General features: G+C 40.0%; 1 protein-coding gene across 5 annotated transcripts in view; it reads right to left on the minus strand.

Annotated features, from left to right (window-relative positions):
* The window catches only part of MCM10 (minichromosome maintenance 10 replication initiation factor), a 41,856-nt gene extending 32,125 nt beyond the window's left edge, over positions 1–9,731 (minus strand). For 2 of the 5 annotated variants that reach the window (XM_059404305.1, XM_059404304.1), the window contains exons 1-7: positions 9,476–9,669; positions 7,478–7,567; positions 4,103–4,444; positions 3,238–3,339; positions 2,954–3,094; positions 1,081–1,255; positions 464–629 (exon numbers count right to left, since the gene is read on the minus strand). In XM_059404305.1, the coding sequence (XP_059260288.1) occupies positions 464–629; positions 1,081–1,255; positions 2,954–3,094; positions 3,238–3,339; positions 4,103–4,444; positions 7,478–7,484 (933 nt within the window). In that variant the 5' untranslated portion in view covers positions 7,485–7,567; positions 9,476–9,669. The other 3 variants (XM_059404307.1, XM_059404306.1, XM_059404308.1) reach the window with 3 other exon arrangements.
* Between the last annotated feature and the right edge of the window lie 13,114 nt (positions 9,732–22,845).

Below are 22,845 nucleotides of genomic sequence, written 5' to 3' on the forward strand. Positions count from 1 at the left end.
GCCAGGCCACAAACTCATCTTCCCGTTACCTCTCAGTCAAGTGCGATTTTAAAACCTGTTAGAACTTTTCTAAGATCCACTGTGCTGCCACAGGATGGCAATTTCAGAACTTCTGAGATTGACCTCTTCCTTCTAGGCTGGAGCATCTAGAAACTCAGCTTCTCTCCCACAAGAGGGGAGAGAAGGGGGCCACCACATGTACCCCCAAAACAATGACAAGTGAAATGCAGCAGTAATAATACAATGAAAAGCCCAAGGACTCTGTACAACCAGGTCTTATTATTGCAGGGCATTCTTTACAAATTTAACCTTTAGACAGCAATCCAACTATGGTGAGGCAATCTGCGAACTTACTAGCAGCATTCTCAAAATAAAATACTGACAGGCTTAAGGTAGAGAAATCATGAACATGAGCACCCATGGTCAGCTTGTGATGGAGCAGTTAAGAAATCAGTAGGCTTACACTATTAGAACTCTGTGGAGTGATTTTCTTCAATATAACCCCGAAAGTCACCCAGTCTACTTCTTCTAGCTGCTCATTTGCCATCTTTTCCTTGAGCTGAGATAGTCTGATCAGTTTTCTGCCAACCATTTTCTTGTTCATCTCTGTGGAAGACACTCGGGGCCGCCTGGGTCAAGAAACCAGCAAGGATTCGATTATTATTCTAATTAAGAGATTACCTGGCATTGTAGGAAAAAGAGCACAGATACTTTTCTTAACATTAGTTACAAGAAGGTACTACTATTCTGGTTAAATTGTATATACCTTTACGGGCTTAAATATAGTCTCCATCACTGTTTCTGATTAAATAAACTATTATTTATTTGTCCACTTCCTTTTTACAGATATTCATATTAAATGAATAAATGAAAATACATTCTTTAAACACTTCACAATCAAACTGTACTGAATGCTATGGCTCATCTTAACACCAAATTTTGCCAAATTCAAGAGATATTGGTGTTAAGTGGATCTGCTGTACAAACACATTATTTCAAAAAGGCTTAATCCTTGGGAAGGAAGACAAAGCATCTAGTGATGCCATAAGAACCAAATGTGAGGGCTCTACAGTTACTGACCTGAGCCTCAGGCCTGAGAAGGCTTCCACGGAGACCACTGCCTGAGCCGGTTCCCCTGAACTCCTGGGGGTTCCTGTGCTGTGATCTCTGGCCAACCCACTAGGTTTGTTTCCAGGAGTAGTTCGGAGTGGTTGGGGAGGTGTATTTGTCATCTTTGAAGATGTGCTTTTGGGCTCTAGAAAATTAACATAAAAGTTAAAAGAAAAAATATCCCACTGATCCTTACAAAATTTGTTTTTATAGAATTGCTTCTTTTAAAATCAACATATACAATAATAAAATCTTGAGAACAAAGGACGCCCACAAGACCATTTCTGTACTATCCTCCAAACTTCTGCAGTGTAGCCCGAAAGAACTTCCTGTGACAATGGAAAGGTTATACACTGATGCAGTCTGATATGGGGCCACTGAGCACTTAAAATGGAATAGTGTTTCCAAAGAAATGAAGGTCTAATTTTATTTAATCTAATTTAAACTTAAAAAGTCACATGTAACAGGTGGCGCCTATATTATAGTGCTGCTCTCAAATACAAATCCTTTGTGCAATGACATTGACTGAGTATTCCCCATATACAGATTGCTGTGGTAGACTCCACGAGGGAGTAAGAGCCCTCCTTCAGGGATCAATTAGTGATTTGTGTGTAGATCAACTGTGACCTGAAGAAAACCCAATGTTAGCTTCCCTTTCTTTGTCTCTGGTTTCATCTCATCCCATTCTATTCCATTTCATTTCATTTGTGGTGGTGGTGGGGAAGGGGGTGGGGAACTAGGGGGACCAGGGAATTCTACTGACTTGGTTGCATTAAATATCCCCAATATAGTTAGTTTTCTTACTTCAGAAGTGTTTGATAATGTTCCTGAAAGTCAGGATATTTTGGATATTTTCCTTAATAAATGTATTTTCTCTGAAATAACACTGTATTGTTTTATCCTCAAAGAGACTTTGGGTCATCATCATAAGCTTCCAGGGTCAGGACAACCCTAGAACTTTAGAATCTCTAGAAAGCCTGCCCATGCCTCACCCCCTCAAAACTTAACTTTGGATACTACTTAATGAAACACCTTATTAAAGTCAAAGGTCCTAAAGGGAAGGATGCCATTCATAAATGGATACATGGAATATATAATTTGTTTCAAATGTGAATATGGAGAAGCTGTTATTCTCTGCTATTGTGTCTTATGCCACTGCTATTTAAAAGGGCCTTTTTGAACATGAGTGATCAATAATATGCTGTTTACTCTGAGTAACCAGACCATTTTGTCTTAGATCTTTCAAAGTATTACCATGTGCAAACTGAGGCAGTGCAACAAAATCAATACATGGGGGTCATAGATATTTTTCATTTTATCTGTGCTTGCTTACATGTGGGCTGAACCAGAATTATACTTGAGTACATGTCTCTACTCTGGGCAAAGAAGTCTTTTCTAAAGAATGTATTCTGCTTTAATACAATCTGGCTTCAAATAAAACTTAGCCATTTTAAAAGGAATCTGTGCTTGAACTCAGGGGCCCAAAGAGTCAATCTCTGGATTGCCTGGGAACTAAATCCAGTGGTTATACTTAACTATAATTCAAGTCAACTGAAGACTATAGAGTTTAAAAAAATTCAATTCACTCTTTTAGTAAATATAGCTACTCTTTATCTAAGGAATTTCTAAGCACTCTGAGATGTAAGGAAAGATCACAAAATATACCACATGGCTCTCATTCCCAACAAATTTAATTTTCTCAATGGGCAGATAAGATAGACCCCTGGCCCTCCCCAACCAGAAAGGTATGACAGTGCCCCAGGCACACATATATGACAGTGTCAAATTGACTTTTAAATAGAGCAAGAGTAGTGAAAAACCAGAGAGGCCTTGACTACTATACCTGCAGGTGAAATCTTTGGTGTCCGAGCCACTCGCTTGGTTTTTGGTAGAGTAGGGACATCGAGCTCTGCAGAGAAGCATGTTGACTCCTGAATTCTCTGAACTTTCTTCTCTTTAAGAGGGGAGCGTGGAGACTTCTCTACTTTATTAAAAGAAAAAGAAATTCACAAAGAAAATTTAGAAAGGGGCTCAAAGTCTATTTTACCAGCAGCTGAATGCAGAAAAAATGCTATAATTTCTTAACAACAGAATTGCACACTATTCCTAGAATTACAGTTTGATTACCAGATTTAGGCAGAAGGGAAGGACTTGCAGGCTGCTTAAGTGTTGCTATTTTTAGCTGTTCCTGTAAGGATTTCATCTGTTCTTGTAACTTCCTTAATTCATCTAGGGAAGAAAAAATGTATTGATTTAAGATCCACAGCAGAAGAAATACTATACATGATCAAAATGTTGGAATGATTTTTGGTGTCCACTCCCCACCTTAAAACCCCGAGACCCACAATATAGTCACATATTGAGAACTACCATTAACTTTGGTACTTCAAAGAGGTTCTTCAGGGAAATAAACTTCGTATTTTCAGTAATCAAGCCTCTAATACCTAAGCTAGTTACAAACTGGTACTACTAACAAATATCACAGAAGCATATTCCCAACAAGTTTTTAGGTGTCAGGGAATGATTATTATATCATAAAGTGAATACCATAATTAATGCAATAAATGCGGCTCCTCTATTAGAAGAAATAGACAACCAATGAATTTGATTACAATTTCAAAATATGTGAGACAATGTCACAAATTAGAAAAGGGCACTCCTCAAAGCTTCTGTTCATAAATGGCCTCCTGCCCAAATAGAAGAAGGAGAAGCCTACAGTCCTACCCCTGGCTCTACACGCATATAAACCTCTAAGTGAAGATTTTTCTGTAATAGGCACGAAAGCTGGTGGAGCCATTATGGGAAGGACTAGTTATAGCTGGCTGACACTGGGACAGGGGCCTCTGCAGCCTGAAATGTCTCATCTACTAATTCCCACCCTTTTTTTTGGCCAAATCATTTATCACCACCCTGACTCAGCAGCTATTTTGATGAAAACTGTTGGCTCCCATCTAGTGTATTCTGAAATTAGAAGAGCAAGTAGTTAGGGCACCTTGCAACTCTTGATTAGTTTTTCCCTGATTGGGAGCAGGAGTGGAAAGGACTCTATTTTTAGGTGATTGCTGTGTGGAAACTTCTTCTTCATCTGTTAAGTCCCCCATATCTCCAAAGAGAGTGGCCAAATTTTCCTTTCGCTCTTCAGTCTCTTCCAGGTCTCCATCAGCAGCCTCCTCGGAGTAAGATTCACCATCACCATCTGCATCAAAGAGCTCATCATATGCGTCGGGTTCGCCATCCCCCTGGGTCAAGGGGTGACCCTCTTCTGGATTACAATCTAAGGCAGACTCATTCTCCTCTAGCAGCGCAGTCAGCAGAGACAAATCATCTTCCTCCCCTGTGCAGAAAGAAGAATGACAGAATGTAAACGTACCTGAGAAAAACCAACAATGACAAGCACAATGAATTAAAACATACACCATTAATAAGGCAATTGAAATGACTCTGCTGATTCACCATTTTGCCTTGTTCTTGTGTCCATCTTTCATCTCCCCAGGTGCTTAGAGGGCACCGGGCTAAGGAGGAAGAGGTTGGTATCTGCTTAGTGAACCCAGTGCACCATGCACAGGGCTGTGTCCTTTCACCTGTGCTACTTCAGCTGATAAGCACCTGCCTGCATGCCAACTTCCAAGAAACCCAATCCATAATAATGGGAATAATTCAAAAACACACTAAACATACATTTAGGCTCTTTTTAATTATTTGAGGAAAAAAAATTTCAAGTGTAGGGAAAACACAAAGAATTACATAAAATGTACTTATATTTCATCACCCGGAATTGGCCATTGTCATGTTTGCTTGCCTTTACACTGCATGACTTAAGAAAAAAAAAAGTTTATGAAGTTTATTGTGCCAAATCTTAGCCAATTCCTTCCACTGCCTCCATGCCCCACTGCAATTAAGTGTTGTAATTTTGGTATATCTTTCTAGTCTACTTTTCACTTTTTCATTCAACATTGCATGTATAATTAATCTAAATCAAAACATAGAGTTCTAGTTTACTTCTTTCAATGACTAGAGGGCATTCTATAGTAAAACTATCACATTTTATTAACTCATATTTTTAATCCAATCCACTCCATATTTTTAATCCAATCCAATATATGGGCCATTTCCAATTCTTTCCCATCACAAACTATCCAGCAACCACGAATGTGTCCTGCAATATGTGTGAGTTTCCTGGAAATACCTATCAGAAGTGGAATTGCTGGACTATTGCATATGCACATTTTTCAGCTTTCCTAGATACTGACAAACTAGTCCCAAAGTGGTTATACCCTCACTAGCACTGCATGCAAGTACCATTTCTTCCTACCATCTCACCAATATCTGATATGTCACTTAAAATTTCTTGCTAGTCTGATGGATGATTTTAAAAGGCATCTCACTGTTCTGATTTGCATTTCCGGAATTCTCGGAAGGCAAAGAATTATGTTTATTGGCCCTTTGGATTTCTTCTTTCTTGATTTGTTTATTTTCTGTGCCCCTCCTTTTCCCCCCTATTTGGGCATTAGTCCTTAATAAATCTGAGCCATTTTAAAGCAGAGACATTAAGGCTATTTCACACACCCTCTTCACCTCAAAGATAAGGGCTGAAGTACAGAGAGGTCAAAGGCCTGTTCAGGACCATATGGTGAAACATGTCAGCACAGGAGCCTGACTTAGGATGGAGATCTCTAGGGGTGCCTGGGTTAAAGTGGGTTAAAGTTTCTGCCTTCAGCTCAGGTCATGATCCCAGGGTCCTGGAATCGAGCCCCACATCGGGCTCTCTGCTCAGCGGGGAGCCTGCTTCCCTTCCTCTCTGTCCGCCTGCCTCTCTGCCTGCTTGTGATCTCTGTCAAATAAATAAATAAAATCTTAAAAAAAAAAAAAAAAGGATGGAGATCTCTAGACCAGCAAACCAATATTCTTTCCACTACTCTGCACTCTTAGCAGATGGAAAACAGCCAGTAGCCAAACTCGTGGCCTAGAATCTGATAAAAGGGTCTAAAGCTTAAAGTCAGAGGTTGCATAATGATTTATCTGAATTGCTGAGTCAACACTCCAACTGCAGGGTGCAGGAAGAGAGAAGAGGCAATCTGGCTCCCTGTGCTCTGGGTGAGACAGCCACATTCCCTCAATAGAGCCAAGAGGCCCCCCTCTGTCTGGCTACCAGCTATGGAAGACAGCACACCCCAAGAGGCCTTGGCTCATACCACTGGGAGTCCCAGGTGACAAATGTGGCCAAGTGGCTCCATACCCTTCCTTGAACCCATTTTCTTTCATGAGAGCACCAGGTCTAATCCCGTGATACCGCCCACCCTGGTTTAACTCAGTCAGCACAGAAAATCCTGTCTTTTCCATGTTATGTTGACCTAATCTCCGTGTTTCCTCATTCCATTTATACACCGGACCCTCTTCCTTTTAGCTCCTCAAGGACTTAAGCCTATAAGCACCAGCTCTCATCTCCACATCACCCATTATTTCCTGTCTTTTGGAGCATTTCTCTCAGCATACAAATTCATTCTAGTATCTTCCATTGTACCAACTACCTGATATTTTCCTACTTATTTGTTACAATCTTGCTCTCTGTACTAGAATAGAAGCAAGGATTTTGTTCAACCATGTATGCCCAGAACCAGTAAATGCTTTGATTCCATCTGTACTGAACCAAATTATTAACACCATGCTAATCAAATCAATGTTTATTAGATACAATGATTTCTTAGAGAACACATACCATTCACCACTTACTCTCATAACTGTCTTCCAGCAAATAATTATACTTTATATTAAATTAACTGCCCAGAAGGCATTTTGATGATTTTTGGAAACAGGACACTATTATTTTACCAAAGGTACAATCAATGTCACATGTTATTATAGCATGAGGAATTTCAACATTTGGTTCTACTTTTTTGAAAAGGGCAGGGTATAAAATTAGAAAGGACTATAAGAGTTTAACCCAGAGCTAGATAAAACCATTTCAACAGACTTCATTATTAATTGTGAACTCTGAAGTCAAACTGGGTTCCAATCCCTGCTCTGGCAATCTCACCCGTGACAAATTACTAACCATCTGTCTTCCAGTCTAAAAAATACAGTTGCTCAGAGGACTAAGGAAGTTAATATAAGTAGGGACCTTAGAATAGTGCTTGGCACATTGTAAGTACATGCCAACTATCATTATTATGAAAGACAATCAATGCTGCCAGGAGATAAAAATCCCACCTGATTGAAACAAATAACATTCACTGACTAAAGTGAGATCTTCTCTGAACCACTGAGAAAATACTTGAGGGTGGGGTATACCTATTTTCACTATTTTGCAAGTAAAATAAATAAGACTGTGGACAAAAGGGTGGTTTTCCATGAAATAAAGAGAACTTACCATCCATGCTGTCAAGAGGAGTTGTGATTGAGAGCTTCCAAGGAGAATCAGGTGCCCAGAAGATGGCAGTAATGTCAAATCTTGGCTAGGCTATGAAATCAACACGGGAAAAGTCACCCTTGATTGTCCCCTCTCACAACTCATAGGCAACAAATCTAGGATCTCACAAATCCTACAGGCTTGAAGCTCAGAATTCATCCAGAATCTGACCACTTCTCATCTCCACCTACCAACACCATCTCCCTTCACCTTGACTTTCAACTATGGTTTTAGAAACTCAGTTGATGTACCCTTTGTAGGGTACTAGATTACACCGATGGGACGGATTGTGAACAAGTATTATTGAGAGTGGTCTAAATATTAGGGCTACGATCCCATTTTATTTACTATGACACATGTGACGGCAACCTTATCCATGGCAGTCTAGTGGGTGGTTCTACTCAACTGCAGCCTTAGTCACATCAGGATTTCAATTCAATACTACTCAGCAAAACTCAGTGTTGGCAGAGCTAAAAGAAGGGTAAAATCATATTATTCTGTGCATTGCTCTTCTTTCATTTAATTGACTTTTTTTAAAAAAAAGATTTTATTTATTTGAGAGAGAGAGCATGCACAAGGGGAGTGGGGGCAGGAAAGGGAGAAGAAGAAGCAGCCTCCCTGCTGAGCAGGCTCGAAACATGCTCCATCCCAGGTCTCTGAGATCAATGACCTGACACAAAGGCAGATACTTAAATGACTGAGCGACCCAGGCACCCCCATTAAATTAATTTTAATAACTGCAAGAAAAAAGTACAAATTTCCCAAGCTATTATTTAACTGATGAGCTTTACAGCTAACCTTGGTATGTCTAATATCAAGTATTAATTATGATGCTTTCTTTTTATTCAACAAATATTTCTATGGAAGTACCATGTGCACCACACTGTGTTGAGAGTCTCCTGGGAAACCTGCTGGACTATAAGCTTTCCGAGGGTTATCCAACTGTTGTATTATCTCTATAACCAACCGCCCTTTCCCCCTCAAAGCTGTGTACTCTACCTCACCCTCACATTCAGGACCACCCAACAACTGCCATCAGGTCTGTCTCCAAAATACTGCTCTATCTTTTCCCTGAACCTACTGCATGGGCTTCTGGTATTGGTCTCTTTGTTATCTCTTCTCCAAACAGCAGCCACCATAATCTTTTCTTTTCTTAGTATTTTTCTAGGAACGTACATTGGATCGTGGTATTCCTTCAATAAAAAGTCTTTAAAGGGGCGGCCTGGGTGGTTCAGTCCCTCAAGCGTCTGGCTTGGCTCAGGTCATGATCTCTGGGTCCTGGGATCCAGCTCCATGGGGGGCTCCCCACTCAGTGGGGAATCTGCTTTTCCTTCTCCTGCAGGAGCTCTCTCTCTCTAATTAAAACAAAACAAACCCCCCCAAAGACCTCTTTAGTGATTTTTCATTGGTTGAACCAAATTTAAAAGTCTATGAGGAAATGGATAGTCTGTCCCTTGCCTATTTCTCCTCAGACTAGACTGCCTTCATCTTCCCGAACACACTGAGCGCTCTCAGGTCTCCGGCTCTTTAGAAAGCGCTCCCCTAGCTCCTTCTCATCCCTTCGGCTCCCCCGTAGGCATCGATTTTCTGAGCCTTCCACACCACCCTACCCGAGCGGCCCCGTTGGCACCCTCTCACACCTCAGCCTTTTCGCGACTTTACTACACTTTCCACTGCGGGGTGCCTGTTTGTTATGTTACTCTCTTGAGATTCTAAGCTTCGTGCGGGCATAAATAATTCATAAATAATTTATGTCTGGAGGCCGGCAGAGGCACACATTCAAGGACTATTAGCAAATCATGAATTTTTAAAAAAATGAATGTTAAGTCCACACGGCACGCATTTCGCAGGCATTTTAAAAGCCTTCTTCAGGAAAAAACCAAATCCGGCCCCTTAAGTATAGACGACGGCCCGATGCCTGGCACCTCCCGAGTGCTTCTGAGAGGGGCCCCTCCCTACCTTTCGGTCGCTCCTCAGCCGGCGCCCACCCGGCCGCTCGGACACCGAGCTCGCCCAATTCCAGTCTCGCCCGCCTGACCTCCCCGGGCTCCACGCTGCTCGCCCTCGGAGCTCTTCAACCTTCCCACAGACCCGCGTGGCGGCCGCCCTTCCCAGCTGCCGGAGGGTCACCCCCACACCCAGACTCCGACTTCTCTCACCCTCTTCCGAGCCGGTTCGCGTCCTACAGCCGGACCCGCCAAAATTCCAACTTGGCTCCACCCCACCTCTGACGCCAGACGCACGCCGGCTTCAGGCCGCGCTGATTGGCTAACGTCAGCGTTCTTGGCGAGGACAACCGGGATGAGTTAGCGAAATGCCGGCCTTGCGTAGGGCAATCTGATTGGTCCACGTGACGGCGTTCCCTCTTTGTTGGGGGTAAAGGAACTTCCGGCCGGTGAAGACTTGGGTTCCTTTAGATAAACTCAAGTGTTCTGGCGACCCCTAGCGCCGGGAAGTTTAAGTCGTCCTGTAGGGTATTTTTCCTGGCGGTGGAAACTGAATTCCTGACACTCTGTGGGACTGTCATCCAATCCTTCTGAGCTTCATTTTCTATCTGTGAGGTGGAGGGTAACGACTGAGGCCAAGCCTGCACGTACACACGTAACCAGGGAGCACATTCCAGACGTTTCTCCTGGCCCCACAAATGTTCTGTGTTGGACTGATCCTAGAGAGGTCTGAATAAACTGGATGATTATTTCACAACCTCTTGTGTTCAACTGAGATGACTAGTCTCAAACAAAAATCTGGTTCACTTTTAATTCTAACTTTGGGGAATTAACTTACCCCCTTGGGATTCTGCTTCACCATCCGTAATGTGAGATCTTAAGTCGATGACATTGTTTGATGCTATGGAAATCACTCTTCACAGAGGAATTTGTGGTCCACAGGTTTGGAGAATTTAAACTGGCATTAGACTAACTTGTTAAAGGGCGCTATTTTTCACGGGATACTTTTTAGTAAAATTCAGACTCTTTTAGGTATTTACATTCTAAAAATGGTGTTTGTACATAATTTTGAGAACTGCCATGTCTACGTGCAGGATTATATTTAGCTTCTACATAATTTGAAGGAATTCAAAGCAGAAGAGTTTTTGATGGAGCAAATGACCGCTTTTTAATTAACTTTTTTTTTTTTTTTTTAAAGAAAAGAGTTTGTTTATTTGAAAGAGAGAGAGAATGAGAGGGGAGAAGGTCAGAGGGAGAAGCGGACTCCCTGTGGAGCTGGGAGCTGGATGTGGGACTCCATCCCGGGGAATTCCGGGATCATGACCAGAGTCAAAGGCAGTTACTTATGGAACTCAGCCACCCAGGCTCCCAAAAACTTTTTAAATTAAAATTTTAGTAATTAACGTACAGTGCAATACTGGTTTCTGGAATAAAATCAGTGATTCATCACTTCCAACACCCAGTGTTCATTGTAACAAGTGTCCTCGATACCCATCACCCATCTCACTCATCCCCCAACAACTCCCTCCATCAACCTCATTTGTTCTCTGTCCTTAAGAGTCTCTTAGGTTTGTTTCCCTCTCTTTTTTTCTTTTCCCCCTTAGCATATGTTCATCTGTTTTCTTTATTAAATTCCCCGTATCAATGAGATCATGTAGTATTTGTCTTTCTCTGACTTTCAAATAACAATTTTAAGTCTTTTCTTAATCCTCCTCTCACAGGCTCTATTCAGGCCCTGCACCACCTCACTAATTATTTCATGTAAGACTGTATCTCTATCCATTGTGTTTGCTTTCATTTTCAGAAAAACTAAAATCAGCTTTAGGATGATGAAAATAAACAATCTGGATACCATCTACACTGATTTTTTTTTTTCCTGTGTCCTAATGGAATATTAATGCTCCTTATTACCTGAGCTTATTATATTGACCCAGGAATGGGAATAATACCATTTTTGAGAACTGCTAGTGTTGAAAAATTCATAGTAATGGAGGAATTATTGTAATCAAATTAAAGAAAATTAAATGCGTCACTACATCTAATTATAAAAGTTCATCATAGACTTATTGGCCATGATGCAGACATTCCTGGACCAATCTGATTTGCTTTCCAATGCTCTTTCTTCAACCCGACTTTCCAGGTCCATTTTGCCCCCAAATCCATGCAAGAAGTAGAAAACAGTACTGATCTAAGCTCTCAAACTTTCCTCCAGTGAGAGATCGAGGCATTATTGTTGGAGTGAGTACAGTGGTGATTTTGAGAAAGAATCAGGAGACTAGATTCAGATGCACTGATGAAAGGGAGGTGGGAAACAAAAAAAGTTTAGGGTGTTTTTTGACGCAATGCACTGAAGTAAGGAACACAGGAAAAAGAATAGGTTTAGGGCAGAAGACAGACTTGGTTTCAGCCTTCAGAATGAGGTATGAAAGACATGGATTTAGAGAAGCTTTATCTCTAGATCTGGGATTCAGAAGAGAGGTCTGCAATGCAATGGTGCTGATCTTTTTGGCACGGAGTGATCACAGACCCTTTGAGAACAGAACAAAAATATTTTTCCCCCCAAGAAAAATGTAGCCTCATACAGTCAAGATTTTGTCTACTTTCTGAGGGGATTCACATATTTTCTCAAAGACACTCTTCCAATTAAGAACTTCTCGTGAAGAAGGCTGGAGACGTGGGAGGCAGTGACAGAAGCTGAACAGGAGCGGATGGAGTGGTTAGGAAAGCAGTCCCATGCTTAACCCTAGGCCTGGGCCTGACCTTCACCTGACCTTATGCTGGTCCTCTTCTAGTTGTGTCCCTCCCCACAGTGTGAGGTGTCCCAGGGCTAAGGGATGCACTCATCCAAATCCTGGGCAGCCCCTTGTAGCCAAGCTCTCACCCTGGGATCCTGGGACTTTTTCTGACCCCACGGTTCTGAATCTGCTTTGAGGCCCAGTAAGGCCCCTTCCCCTGGTTGTCCATTGAGGGCGGATCCCTCTGTCCAAGGGGTCCCTAGTTGATGGTGGTGGGTTGCGGGCAGAGTGGGACTTCAAGGAAGCTTGATTAGTAGGCATCGGTGTCCCCACACTTGGAGAAAATCTGCCAAGTGCTACACAGAACTGAGTTCAAGTGGAAGGAGAATGAAGGTTGGCAGGGCTAGGGCCATGTTTCTGTGTGAAACTCCAAGGAGACTCTAAGCTTGGCCCCTAAATTTTAAAACTCTGTACCTTGGGTCTCTGTTTGTATTCTGGCTCCAGAGTTTTCCAGTGTAAGGAGTGGGCCTGCGGGAAAGAGATGGCCCAGGATGCCAAAGGAGAGTGGTAAGAAGGGAATGGCAAATGTCAGTGGGACAGCAGGACTTCTCCAAGTCTGGCTTGCCGGAGCAGCAGCTGCAGCAGCCCCTGGGAGTTTTTGAGAAACCAAATGCTCATGCCTGAAGCCAGACTTTCTAGATCAGAAACCAAGGGTGGAACCCAGCATTCCCATGTTCAGTCTTATGATAACTGCATCTTTCTATAGCAGTGGTTCTAAAACTTTAGAGGATACCAGAGTCATGATAGGTCCTTTAAAACACATCATAAAACCAGAAAGGGAGAAGTTAGTAGGCTCCAGCCTTCTTCCCCCAAATGCCACTAGGCCCTATGGCTCAGTACCTCCCTTATCACCCCTGCTGGAAGTGCTCATTCTCCAGGTCCTTGTCCAGCCCTCCCTCATCTTACAGATTATCTCTTGCATCTCCTGACCCCACCCCCTCCTCTACATCCTCACTTCTGTGACACTCCTTGACCTCTGAGCATCTCTCTCTTTTTTACTTCTAATTGATCTATATCCCATCTCATTCACTCCAATCCATTTCTCTTACTGCTCTTGATTATGACAAATTCTTGGCCTGCATTTTCCCTGAACAAAATTTGTCAAGTCCTTCAGTTCCTGTACTCACAAAGTTCTTGCCATTCAGGAACTTGAATTACAGACTTGAGTCCTGCCTACTTTTCCTTGAATCTCAGCTCTTCTCTTTCCACCTGGAACCAGCCTTTCTTCCAACCACACTGAGCTGGGACTTTAATCTTCCTAAATATTCTGGGCTCTGGCATGCCTCAGAGCCTTTGCACATGCAGACCCCTCTGCTTGGAGAGCCTGAACCCCTGGATCACCTCCTACTCATCCACCCAAGCTCAGTGTAGGCATCACCTCCTTGGTGAAGACCCTCTGACCCTTTTGACCAAGGATGGTGCTTAGCACAACTTGAGACCAGGAGGGCACATAGAACTTTCACACTGCATTATGGGCGTCTTCTGCTTCTTCTCACCGTGGTGTCCACATCTGGAGACAAGGGAACTGTTCTTGTTCATCTTCCTATCTCTTTGCTGTCTTCCCTCCTGCTGCTGGTGGCTGGCACACAATAAATGTTCCAGAAAGAAAACAAATAGAGTATTTCCTCCTTAACAAGTCCTTTAGCATCTGAAGGGTTAGTTTCTTTCTCTGGAAAGTGCTGAGATCAGGATGTGGATTCGAGGCTATTTTAGGAGGGCTCAAATGAGAATTTCCAGGACATTTTCACACACCGGTTGTCAGCCATAATCACTTCCTGCCTCAGGGTCACACGGGGTTGGACAGAGATGTGGTCCATATTCTAAGAACTTACAGTCCAATGTGGGAGATGGGATATATGCATAAAAGATAAATAACATAAGGTGACAACCAATGAGCTCCAAAATTGCTGTAGAGGAGGGAACAGACAGATGAGGTAGAAACATTAAAATGCAGTGCAGAAGATGAACACCAGTCAAGAATTATATTCTGTAAGCAGTGAAAGGATTTGAGCAGGTAGGAGAGGAAGATCAATGTGAAGAGAACAGAGTGGCTAAGTGCTTAGACTTGAATTAATTAAGACTGTGTGGTTGTTAACTGCCAGCCACATACTAACTGTGCAACGTTGGGTCAGTTACTTAACCTGTCTTCAATTGACTCACCTGCAAAACAGGGCTAGTGATAGTTATTTCATAGGGCATTTTGAGGATTGATGAGAAAAACTTGAGAATATCACATAGTGCTTTTCAATCAACCTAGTGCTTACTTTAAATAATGGGGTATGTTCCTCCAGCTAGTTACCTCAAATGATGTTTTCCATAAGGAAAGCCAATGAAACCACCAGCCTTGTTGGTTTTATTTAATTCATAAGACTGTTCAACATATTTCTTCCTTGGTTTTGCTGGGTTTATAACCCAGCTAATAATATAATAATAATAATAATTATTATTATTATTATATATGTAATATATATTGTAATACATATGTAAAATTATATATATTTATATATGTTATATATATGTAAAATTATTATTATTATATATGTAAAATAAATTTTACCAGTAATTATGGCTCTGTATATTTAAAAACTGCTATAAAAACCCATCAACTTACGGAAATTTTCTGAATGAATACTTTTTGTATATTTCTCATCTTTGCAAGTATTTAGCTAGAAAAAAGTAACAAATTACTCAGTGGTGACTAGCATTTTTTGCAACAAGAGTACATAATGTTATTTCAGTAATTTCTAAAACGATGAACTCAGTCAAAGGATTCAAAAGACTGTAAAATTATCTCTACTTTTTGTTTGCTTCTCAGAGAAAAGCAGGTTTCTTACCTTTCATTGTTCCCCTAAGACATTTGAATGTTCGTTCACAGACTTAGTTCCTGTTATACTTAAAAGCTGCAACTAGCTCTTGTATCAGTTTTCCTCCATTGAATTAATGATGGCATAATAAATTTATTTCATTAAAAGCAATTCCAAGTTAGCCTTTTCATTATGGATCAAATGGAAGTGTTAGCCAACCTTCACAAGAATCTTGATTTTATGACATACACAACATATTTTATGTTCATATTAAATAATCTTGTGCTTCAAAGTTGTTTTTTTCATTTTTTTAGAAAATAATGGACTTTTTAAATTGTTTTTTAAAAAGATGTTATTTATTTATTTGAGACAGCCCAAAAGCAGAAGAGATCACAGAGGGAGAAGCTAACTCACCGCTGAGTGGAGAGCCTGATGCAGGGCTCGATCCCGGAACCCTGGCATCATGACCTGAGCCAAAGGCAGACGCTTAACCGAATGAGCCACCCAGGCACCCCAAACTTTATTTTCTGGAACAGTTTTAGGATTACTGAAAAATTGAGTGCAAAGAATAAAGTTCCCATAAAGTCCCTTCCACACACAATTTCTCCTATCACTAACATATTGCACTAGCTGGGACATTTGTTATAAAGGATGAGCCTTATTGATACATAATATTGGTACATAGTTTTTTTGATACGTTATTTTTAACTGAAGTCCACAGTTTACATTAGGATTGACTCTTCTGTTTCACATTCAATGGATTTTGACAAATGTAGCCACCATCACAGTATCATGCAAAATAGTTTCACTGCCCTAAAAATCCTCTGTGCTCTCACCTACTCATCCCTCCCTCCACCTAAGCTGGGGCAATCCGTGATCTTGTCTCCATAGTACTGACTTTCCCAGAGTGTCATACAGTTCAAGTCATATAGCATGTAGGCTTTTCAGACTGGTTTCTTTCACTTAAGAGATATGCATTTAAAGTTCCTCCGTGTCTTTTTGCAGTTTGATAGCTTATCTCTTTTTAGCATTGAGTAATATTCCATTGTATGGATGTACCACAGTTTATTTATGCATTTGCCTATTGATGGACATCTTGGTTGTATCCAAGTTTGGGCAATTATGAATAAAGCTATTGTAAACATTCGTGTGCAGGTTTTGTGGGGACATAGCTTCCAATTCATTTAAATAGATATAAGGGACTGCACACTTAATTTTGCAAGAAACCACTGAACTGTCTTCCAAACTACCATTCTGTATTTCCACCAGCAGTGAATGAAAAGTTTCTGCTATTTCACGTCTTCCTCAGCACCGACTGGTGCTGTGTTTTGTATTTTAGCCATTTTAATGAGTGTATGGTGGTATCTCATTGTTTAAATCTGCAATTCCCTAATAACATGTTGTTGAACATCTTTTAAAATGTGTTTACCAAGTGCACATCTTTGATGACATATCTATTATCTTTTGCCCATTTTTAAACTGAGTTGCTTTCTTGTTGCTGAGTTTTAAGAATTCTTTGTGTATAGAAAAAAAAGAATTCTCTTTTAAAATATAAAAATATAAATATAAAAATTTAAATATAAAAAGAAATATAAAAAGAAAAAAAAGAATTATTTTTTTTCTTTTTATAGTTTGATACCGTTGTATTTTCATAGTTTGATACCAGTCGTTCATCAGATAATGTTTTATAAAGACTTACTTCCAGTCTGTGGCTTGAGTTTTATTTTTGTGAAAGGTATAAGGTCTGTGTCTAGATTTATTTTTTGCATGTGGAGGTCCACTGTTTATTCTAGCATCACTTATTAAAAAATACTATCCTTTCTCCATTGAATTGCCTTTTCTCCTTTATCAAAGACGAGTTGACTACCTGGGTCTATTTCTGGGCTCTCTGTTCTGCTCCATTGATATATTTGTCTATTCTCTCACCAATATCACAATCCTGATTCCTGCAGTTTGAGAGTAAGTCTTGAAGGCAGGTAGTGTCTGTCCTCCAACTTTGTCCTTCTTTTTCAATATTATGCTGGCTATTCTGGGTCTTTTGCCTCTCCATATTAACTGTTAGAATGACTTTGTCAGTAACTACAAAATAACTTCTTGGGATTATATTAACTCTGTAGATCAAGTTGGGAGAAACCAAAATCTTGATAATACTGAGTATCCCTATACAGGAACATGAAACATTGGTCCATGTATTTAGTTGACTTCTTTCATCAGATCTTATAAAACATATTTTATTAGATTTATACATAAGTATTTAGTATTTTGGTACTAATAAGTTATTGTTATTGTGTTTTTAAAGTTCTAACCATTCATTGCTGGTATACTGACATTGGCAATTTTTGTCTTCTGTTTTCTTAACCTAACTAGAGGTTTATCAATTTTGTTCATCATTTCAAAGGGCCAGCTTTCAGTTTCATTGATTTTCTTTATTGGCCTCCTGGTTTGATTTCATTGATTTCTATTCTAATTTTTATTATTTATTTTCTTTTGCTTATTTTGTGTTTAATTTTTCATTCTTCTTCTAGTTTCTTAAACTGGAAGCTTCGATTGCCAATTTTAGATCTTTCATTCAATGCTATACATTTCCTGCTAAGCTTGGCTTCCACTTCAGTCCACAAACTTTATATTTTCACTTCATTTCGTTAAAAACTTATTTAAATCTCTCTTGAGAATTCTTCGTTAGCCCATGTATTATTTATAAGTGTGTTAAACGTCCAAACGTTTTTTTAAAGTTTCCCAGTAACTTTTTGTTTTTGATTTCTAGTTTAATTCCATTGTGGTATGACAGCATATTGTGCATATGGCTTACCTTTTTCTAAATTTGGTAAGCCGTGTTTTATGGCTCAGAATATGGTCTATCACAGTGAATGTTTTCCATGAACTTGAGAAAAATGCATATTCTGCTATATTTGGTATATGAAGTATTCCATAAATGTTAATTAGATCTTGCTGATAGTGTTAATCAGGGAAACTATGGCCTTACTAATTTTTTTGACTATTGGGTCTGTTAATTACTGAGAGATTTTGAATTCTCTAACTGTACTAGTAGGTTCATCTATATTTGCTTGCAATTGTATCATTTTTCCCTTAGGTATATTGATGCCTTGTTGTTAGGTACATATGCATTAAGGACTGTTATGTTTCTTGGAGAATTGACCCTTTCACTATTCTGTAATGTCCCTTTTTATCCCCAACAATTCTTTTTTATTTATTTATTTTTTATTTATTTTCACCATAAGAGTATTCATTATTTTTGCACCACACCCAGTGCTCCATGCAATCCATGCCCTCTATAATACCCACCACCTGATACCCCAACCTCCCCCCCCCCCCGCCCCTTCAAAACCCTCAGATTGTTTTTCAGAGTCCATAGTCTCTCATGGTTCACCTCCCCCCCGCAATTTCCCCCAACTCCCTTCTCCTAACTCCCCATGTCCTCCATGCTATTTGTTATGCTCCACAAATAAATGAAACCATATGATAATTGACTCTCTCTGCTTGACTTATTTCACTCAGCATAATCTCTTCCAGTCCCGCCCATGTTGCTACAAGAGTTGGGTATTCATCCTTTCTGATGGAGGCATAATACTCCATAGTGTATATGGACCACATCTTCCTTATGCATTCATCCGTTGAAGGGCATCTTGGCTCTTTCCACAGTTTGGCGACCGTGGCCATTGCTGCTATAAACATTGGGGGTGCAGATGGCCCTTCTTTTCACAACATCTGTATCCTTGGGGTAAATACCCAGGAGTGCAATTGCAGGGTCATAGGGAAGCTTTATTTTTAATTTCTTGAGGAATCTCCACACTGTTCTCCAAAGAGGCTGCACCAACTTGCATTCCCACCAACAGTGTAAGACGGTTCCCCTTTCTCCACATCCTCTCCAAAACATGTTGTTTCCTGTCTTGCTAATTTTGGCCATTCTAACTGGTGTAAGGTGGTATCTCAATGTGGTTTTAATTTGAATCTCCCTGAGGGCTAGTGAGGATGAACATTTTTTCATGTGTCTGATAGCCACTTGTATGTCTTCATTGGAGAAGTGTCTGTTCATATCTTCTGCCCATTTTTTGATATGTTTGTCTGTTTTGTGTGTGTTGAGTTTGAGGAGTTCTTTATAGATCCCGGATATCAATCTTTTGTCTGTACTGTCATTTGCAAATATCTTCTCCCATTCCGTGGGTTGCCTCTTTGTTTTCTTGACTGTTTTCTTTGCTGTGCAGAAGCTTTTGATTTTGATGAAGTCCCAAAAGTTTATTTTCGCTTTTGTTTCCTTTGCCTTTAGAGACATATCTTGAAAGAAGTTGCTGTGGTTGATATTGAAAAGATTACTGCCTATGTTCTCCTCTAGGATTCTGATGGATTCCTGTCTCACGTTGAGGTCTTTTATCTATCCAGCATCCGTTCCTGGTTAAAATGCTTCAAAGTATAGGGATAGAGGGAGCATTCCTGAACCTCATAAAATCTATCTATGAAAGACCCACAGCAAATATTATCCTCAATGAGAAAAAGCTTGCAGCCTTCCTGTTGAGATCAGGAACACGACAAGGATGCCCACTCTCACCACTCTTGTTCAACATAGTATTAGAAGTCCTAGCAACAGCAATCAGACAACAAAGAGAAATAAAAGGTATCCAAATTGGCAATGAAGAAGACAAACCCTCTCTCTTCGCAGATGACATGATTCTTTACATGGAAAACCCAAAAGACTCCACCCCCAAACTACTAGAACTCATACAGCAATTCAGCAATGTGAAAGGATGCAAAGTCAATGTACAGAAATCAGTGGCTTTCTTATACACTAACAATGGAAATAAAGAAGGGGAAATTAGAGAATCATTTCCATTTACTATAGCACCAAGAACCATAAGATACCTGGGAATAAACCTAACCAAAGAGGTAAAGGATCTGTATTCGAGGAACTACAGAACACTCATGAAAGAAATTGAAGAAGACACAAAAATATGGAAGACCATTCCATGCTCTTGGATCAGAAGAATAAACATTGTTAAAATGTCTATACTGCCTAGAGCAATCTATACTTATAATGCCATTCCGATCAAAATTCCACTGGTATTCTTCAAAGAGCTGGAGCAAATAATCCAAAAATTTGTATGGAATCAGAAGAGACCGCGAATCGCTAAGGAAATATTGAAAAACAAAAATAAAACAGGGGGCATCACGCTGCTGACTTCAAGCTTTACTACAAAGCTGTGATCACCAAGACAGCATGGTACTGGCATAAAAACAGACACATAGACCAGTGGAACGGAGTAGAGAGCCCAGATATGGACCTTCAACTCTATGGGCAAATAATCTTCAACAAAGCAGGAAAAAATATACAGTGGAAAAAAGACAGTCTCTTCAATAAATGGTGCTGGGAAAACTGGACAGCTATATGTAGAAGAATGAAACTCGACCATTCTCCAACAATTCTTTTTGCTTTTAAGTCTTCTTTAAATTAATATAGTTACTCCAGCTTTCTCTCTCTCTCTTTTTTTTAAGATTTTATTTATGTATTTATTTGGCAGACAAAGATCACAAGTAGGCAGAGAGAGAGAGAGGCCAAGCAGAGAGCCTGATGTAGGACTTGATCCCAGGACCCTGAGACCGTGACCTGAGCAGAAGGCAGAGGCTTAACCCACTGAGCCACCCAGGCACCCTCCAGCTTTTTTTAAATTAGTGTTACCTTGCTATTTCTTTCTCCATCTCTTTACTCGTAATCTACATGTCCTTATATTTAAAGTGGGTTTCTTACAGACAGCACATAGGTGGAATCCTGTTTTTTTTAATCCGCTCTGACAATCTGTCTTTTAATTGGCATATTTAGACTAATGATGTTGAAAGTGAGTATTGACATAATGGGATTAATATCTACCACATTTATTACTGTTTTCTATTCATTGCCCTTTTTCTTTGTTTCTTCTATTGTCTTTCACTCTATTTCTGGGTTTCCTGCTTTTTAAAAAAATTTTATTTTAGCTCTTCATTGTTCCATGATTCACTGTTTATGCACCACACCCAGTGCTCCATGCAATACGTGCCCTCCTTAATACCCACCACCAGGCTCACCTGGTTTTCTGCTTTTAACCGAATATTTTATGTTATTCCATTTTTGCTCCTTTCTTAGCATAACTTAGCATATACTTCTTTAACATTTTTTTCTCAGTGGTTGCACTGGAGTTTGCAATATGTGCGAACATCCTGTTAACAGACTATCCCACTTCCCTGCTCCCATCCCTTATAACATTGCTATTATTCATTCCAATGGTCCATTAGCTATAATCACTGAATACACATGGCTATTATTATTTTGAACTGTTACTCTGTTAGACCAATTAAGAATACAGAAAACAAAAGTCTTCATCTTCATCTACTGTTTCTCTAATAATTTTCCCTTTTTTATGTAGATCTGAGTTTCTGATGGAAGTAACTTCCATTTTCTCTGCAGAATTTTTCACATTTCTTACAAAGCAGGTCTACTGCTTTGGACCTCTTTGGAGCTGGACCTCTGAAGAGACTCCGTTAGAGAAAACATGCACAGTTTACAAAAATTCCTCAATTTTTCTGTCTATGAAAGTCTATTTCTCCTTCATTTTGTCCAATTTCCATGGACACAGAATTAGAGGTTGGTGGTTTTTCTCTCTCAATACTTTAAGTATTTTACTCCCTTCTTCCTACTTGCATGGTTTCTGAAGAAAGGTCTTATATATTTCTTCTCCTTGCTCCTTTACAGATAAGGTTGTTTTGTTTTGTTTTTCCTTCTGGCTTCTTCAAGATTTTCTCTTTGCCCTTGATTTTCTGCAGTTTGAATACAATATACCTAGGTGAAGATTTTTTGGTATTCAACCTACTTGGTGATCTCTGAGCTTCCTGATCTGTAGCTTGGTCTCTGTCATTAATCTTTGAAAATTCTCAGCCATAATTACTTAGCACAATCTCTTTTCATGCTGATATTCTCATTGCACATATATTACATTTAAAAAATTGTCCCATGGCTCTGGGATATTCTGTTTTTATTCCTTTTTCTCTCTGCATTTCAGTTTTGGAAGTACCTATTGACATTGCTTCAAGCACACAGATTCTCTTGACCATGTTCAATCTTTTCATGAGCCCACAAAAGGCATTCTTCATTTCTGTTACACTGCCTGTGATTTCTAGTATTTCGTTTTGAGTTTTTCTTAGCGTTCCCATCTGTTTGCTTATATTATCCTTCATTTCCTGCATGTTGTCATCTTTCCCATTAGAGCCCTTAGGATATTAACCATAGTTGTTTTAAATTTCCAGTCTTATATTCATCACATCTGATGCTTGCTCTGTCTTTTTAAGTTGTGGGTTCTTTTAGTAGTAGTATAATTTCTTGTTGAAAAATGGCAATGATGCAGTAGGTAAAAGGAACTGAGGTCAATAAATCTATAGTGTGAGGTTTTATGTTCACCTGGCTAAGAGCTAGACTATGTTTACTATCTGCTGCAGCTCCTGGGTGTCAGGCTAAAATTTCCTCTGGTGTCCTTGTTTTGTCTCTCCTGTTAATCTTTGAGATTCCCTATATGCCTCTTCTTTAATAAACCCAAAGGTGAGCAGTTCTTCTGGTTGTAATCCTGTTATTAGACAGGGATCTTGCTGATGTGGTGGTAAGGTAGGGCTTGGGGAAAAGAGTTCCACAGTCTTGGTCTTTTACTGAGCTTCTGCCTCTGAACTACAACCTTTACAAGTGCTTCTCAGACTTTTTTCTCCTCCTCAGGTGAGAGGAGTAAAGCTAGAAGGGGCGAGAGTTGGGTATT

Source organism: Mustela nigripes, chromosome 6, assembly GCF_022355385.1.
Source record: "Mustela nigripes isolate SB6536 chromosome 6, MUSNIG.SB6536, whole genome shotgun sequence".
Classification (NCBI taxonomy): Eukaryota; Metazoa; Chordata; class Mammalia; order Carnivora; family Mustelidae; genus Mustela; species Mustela nigripes.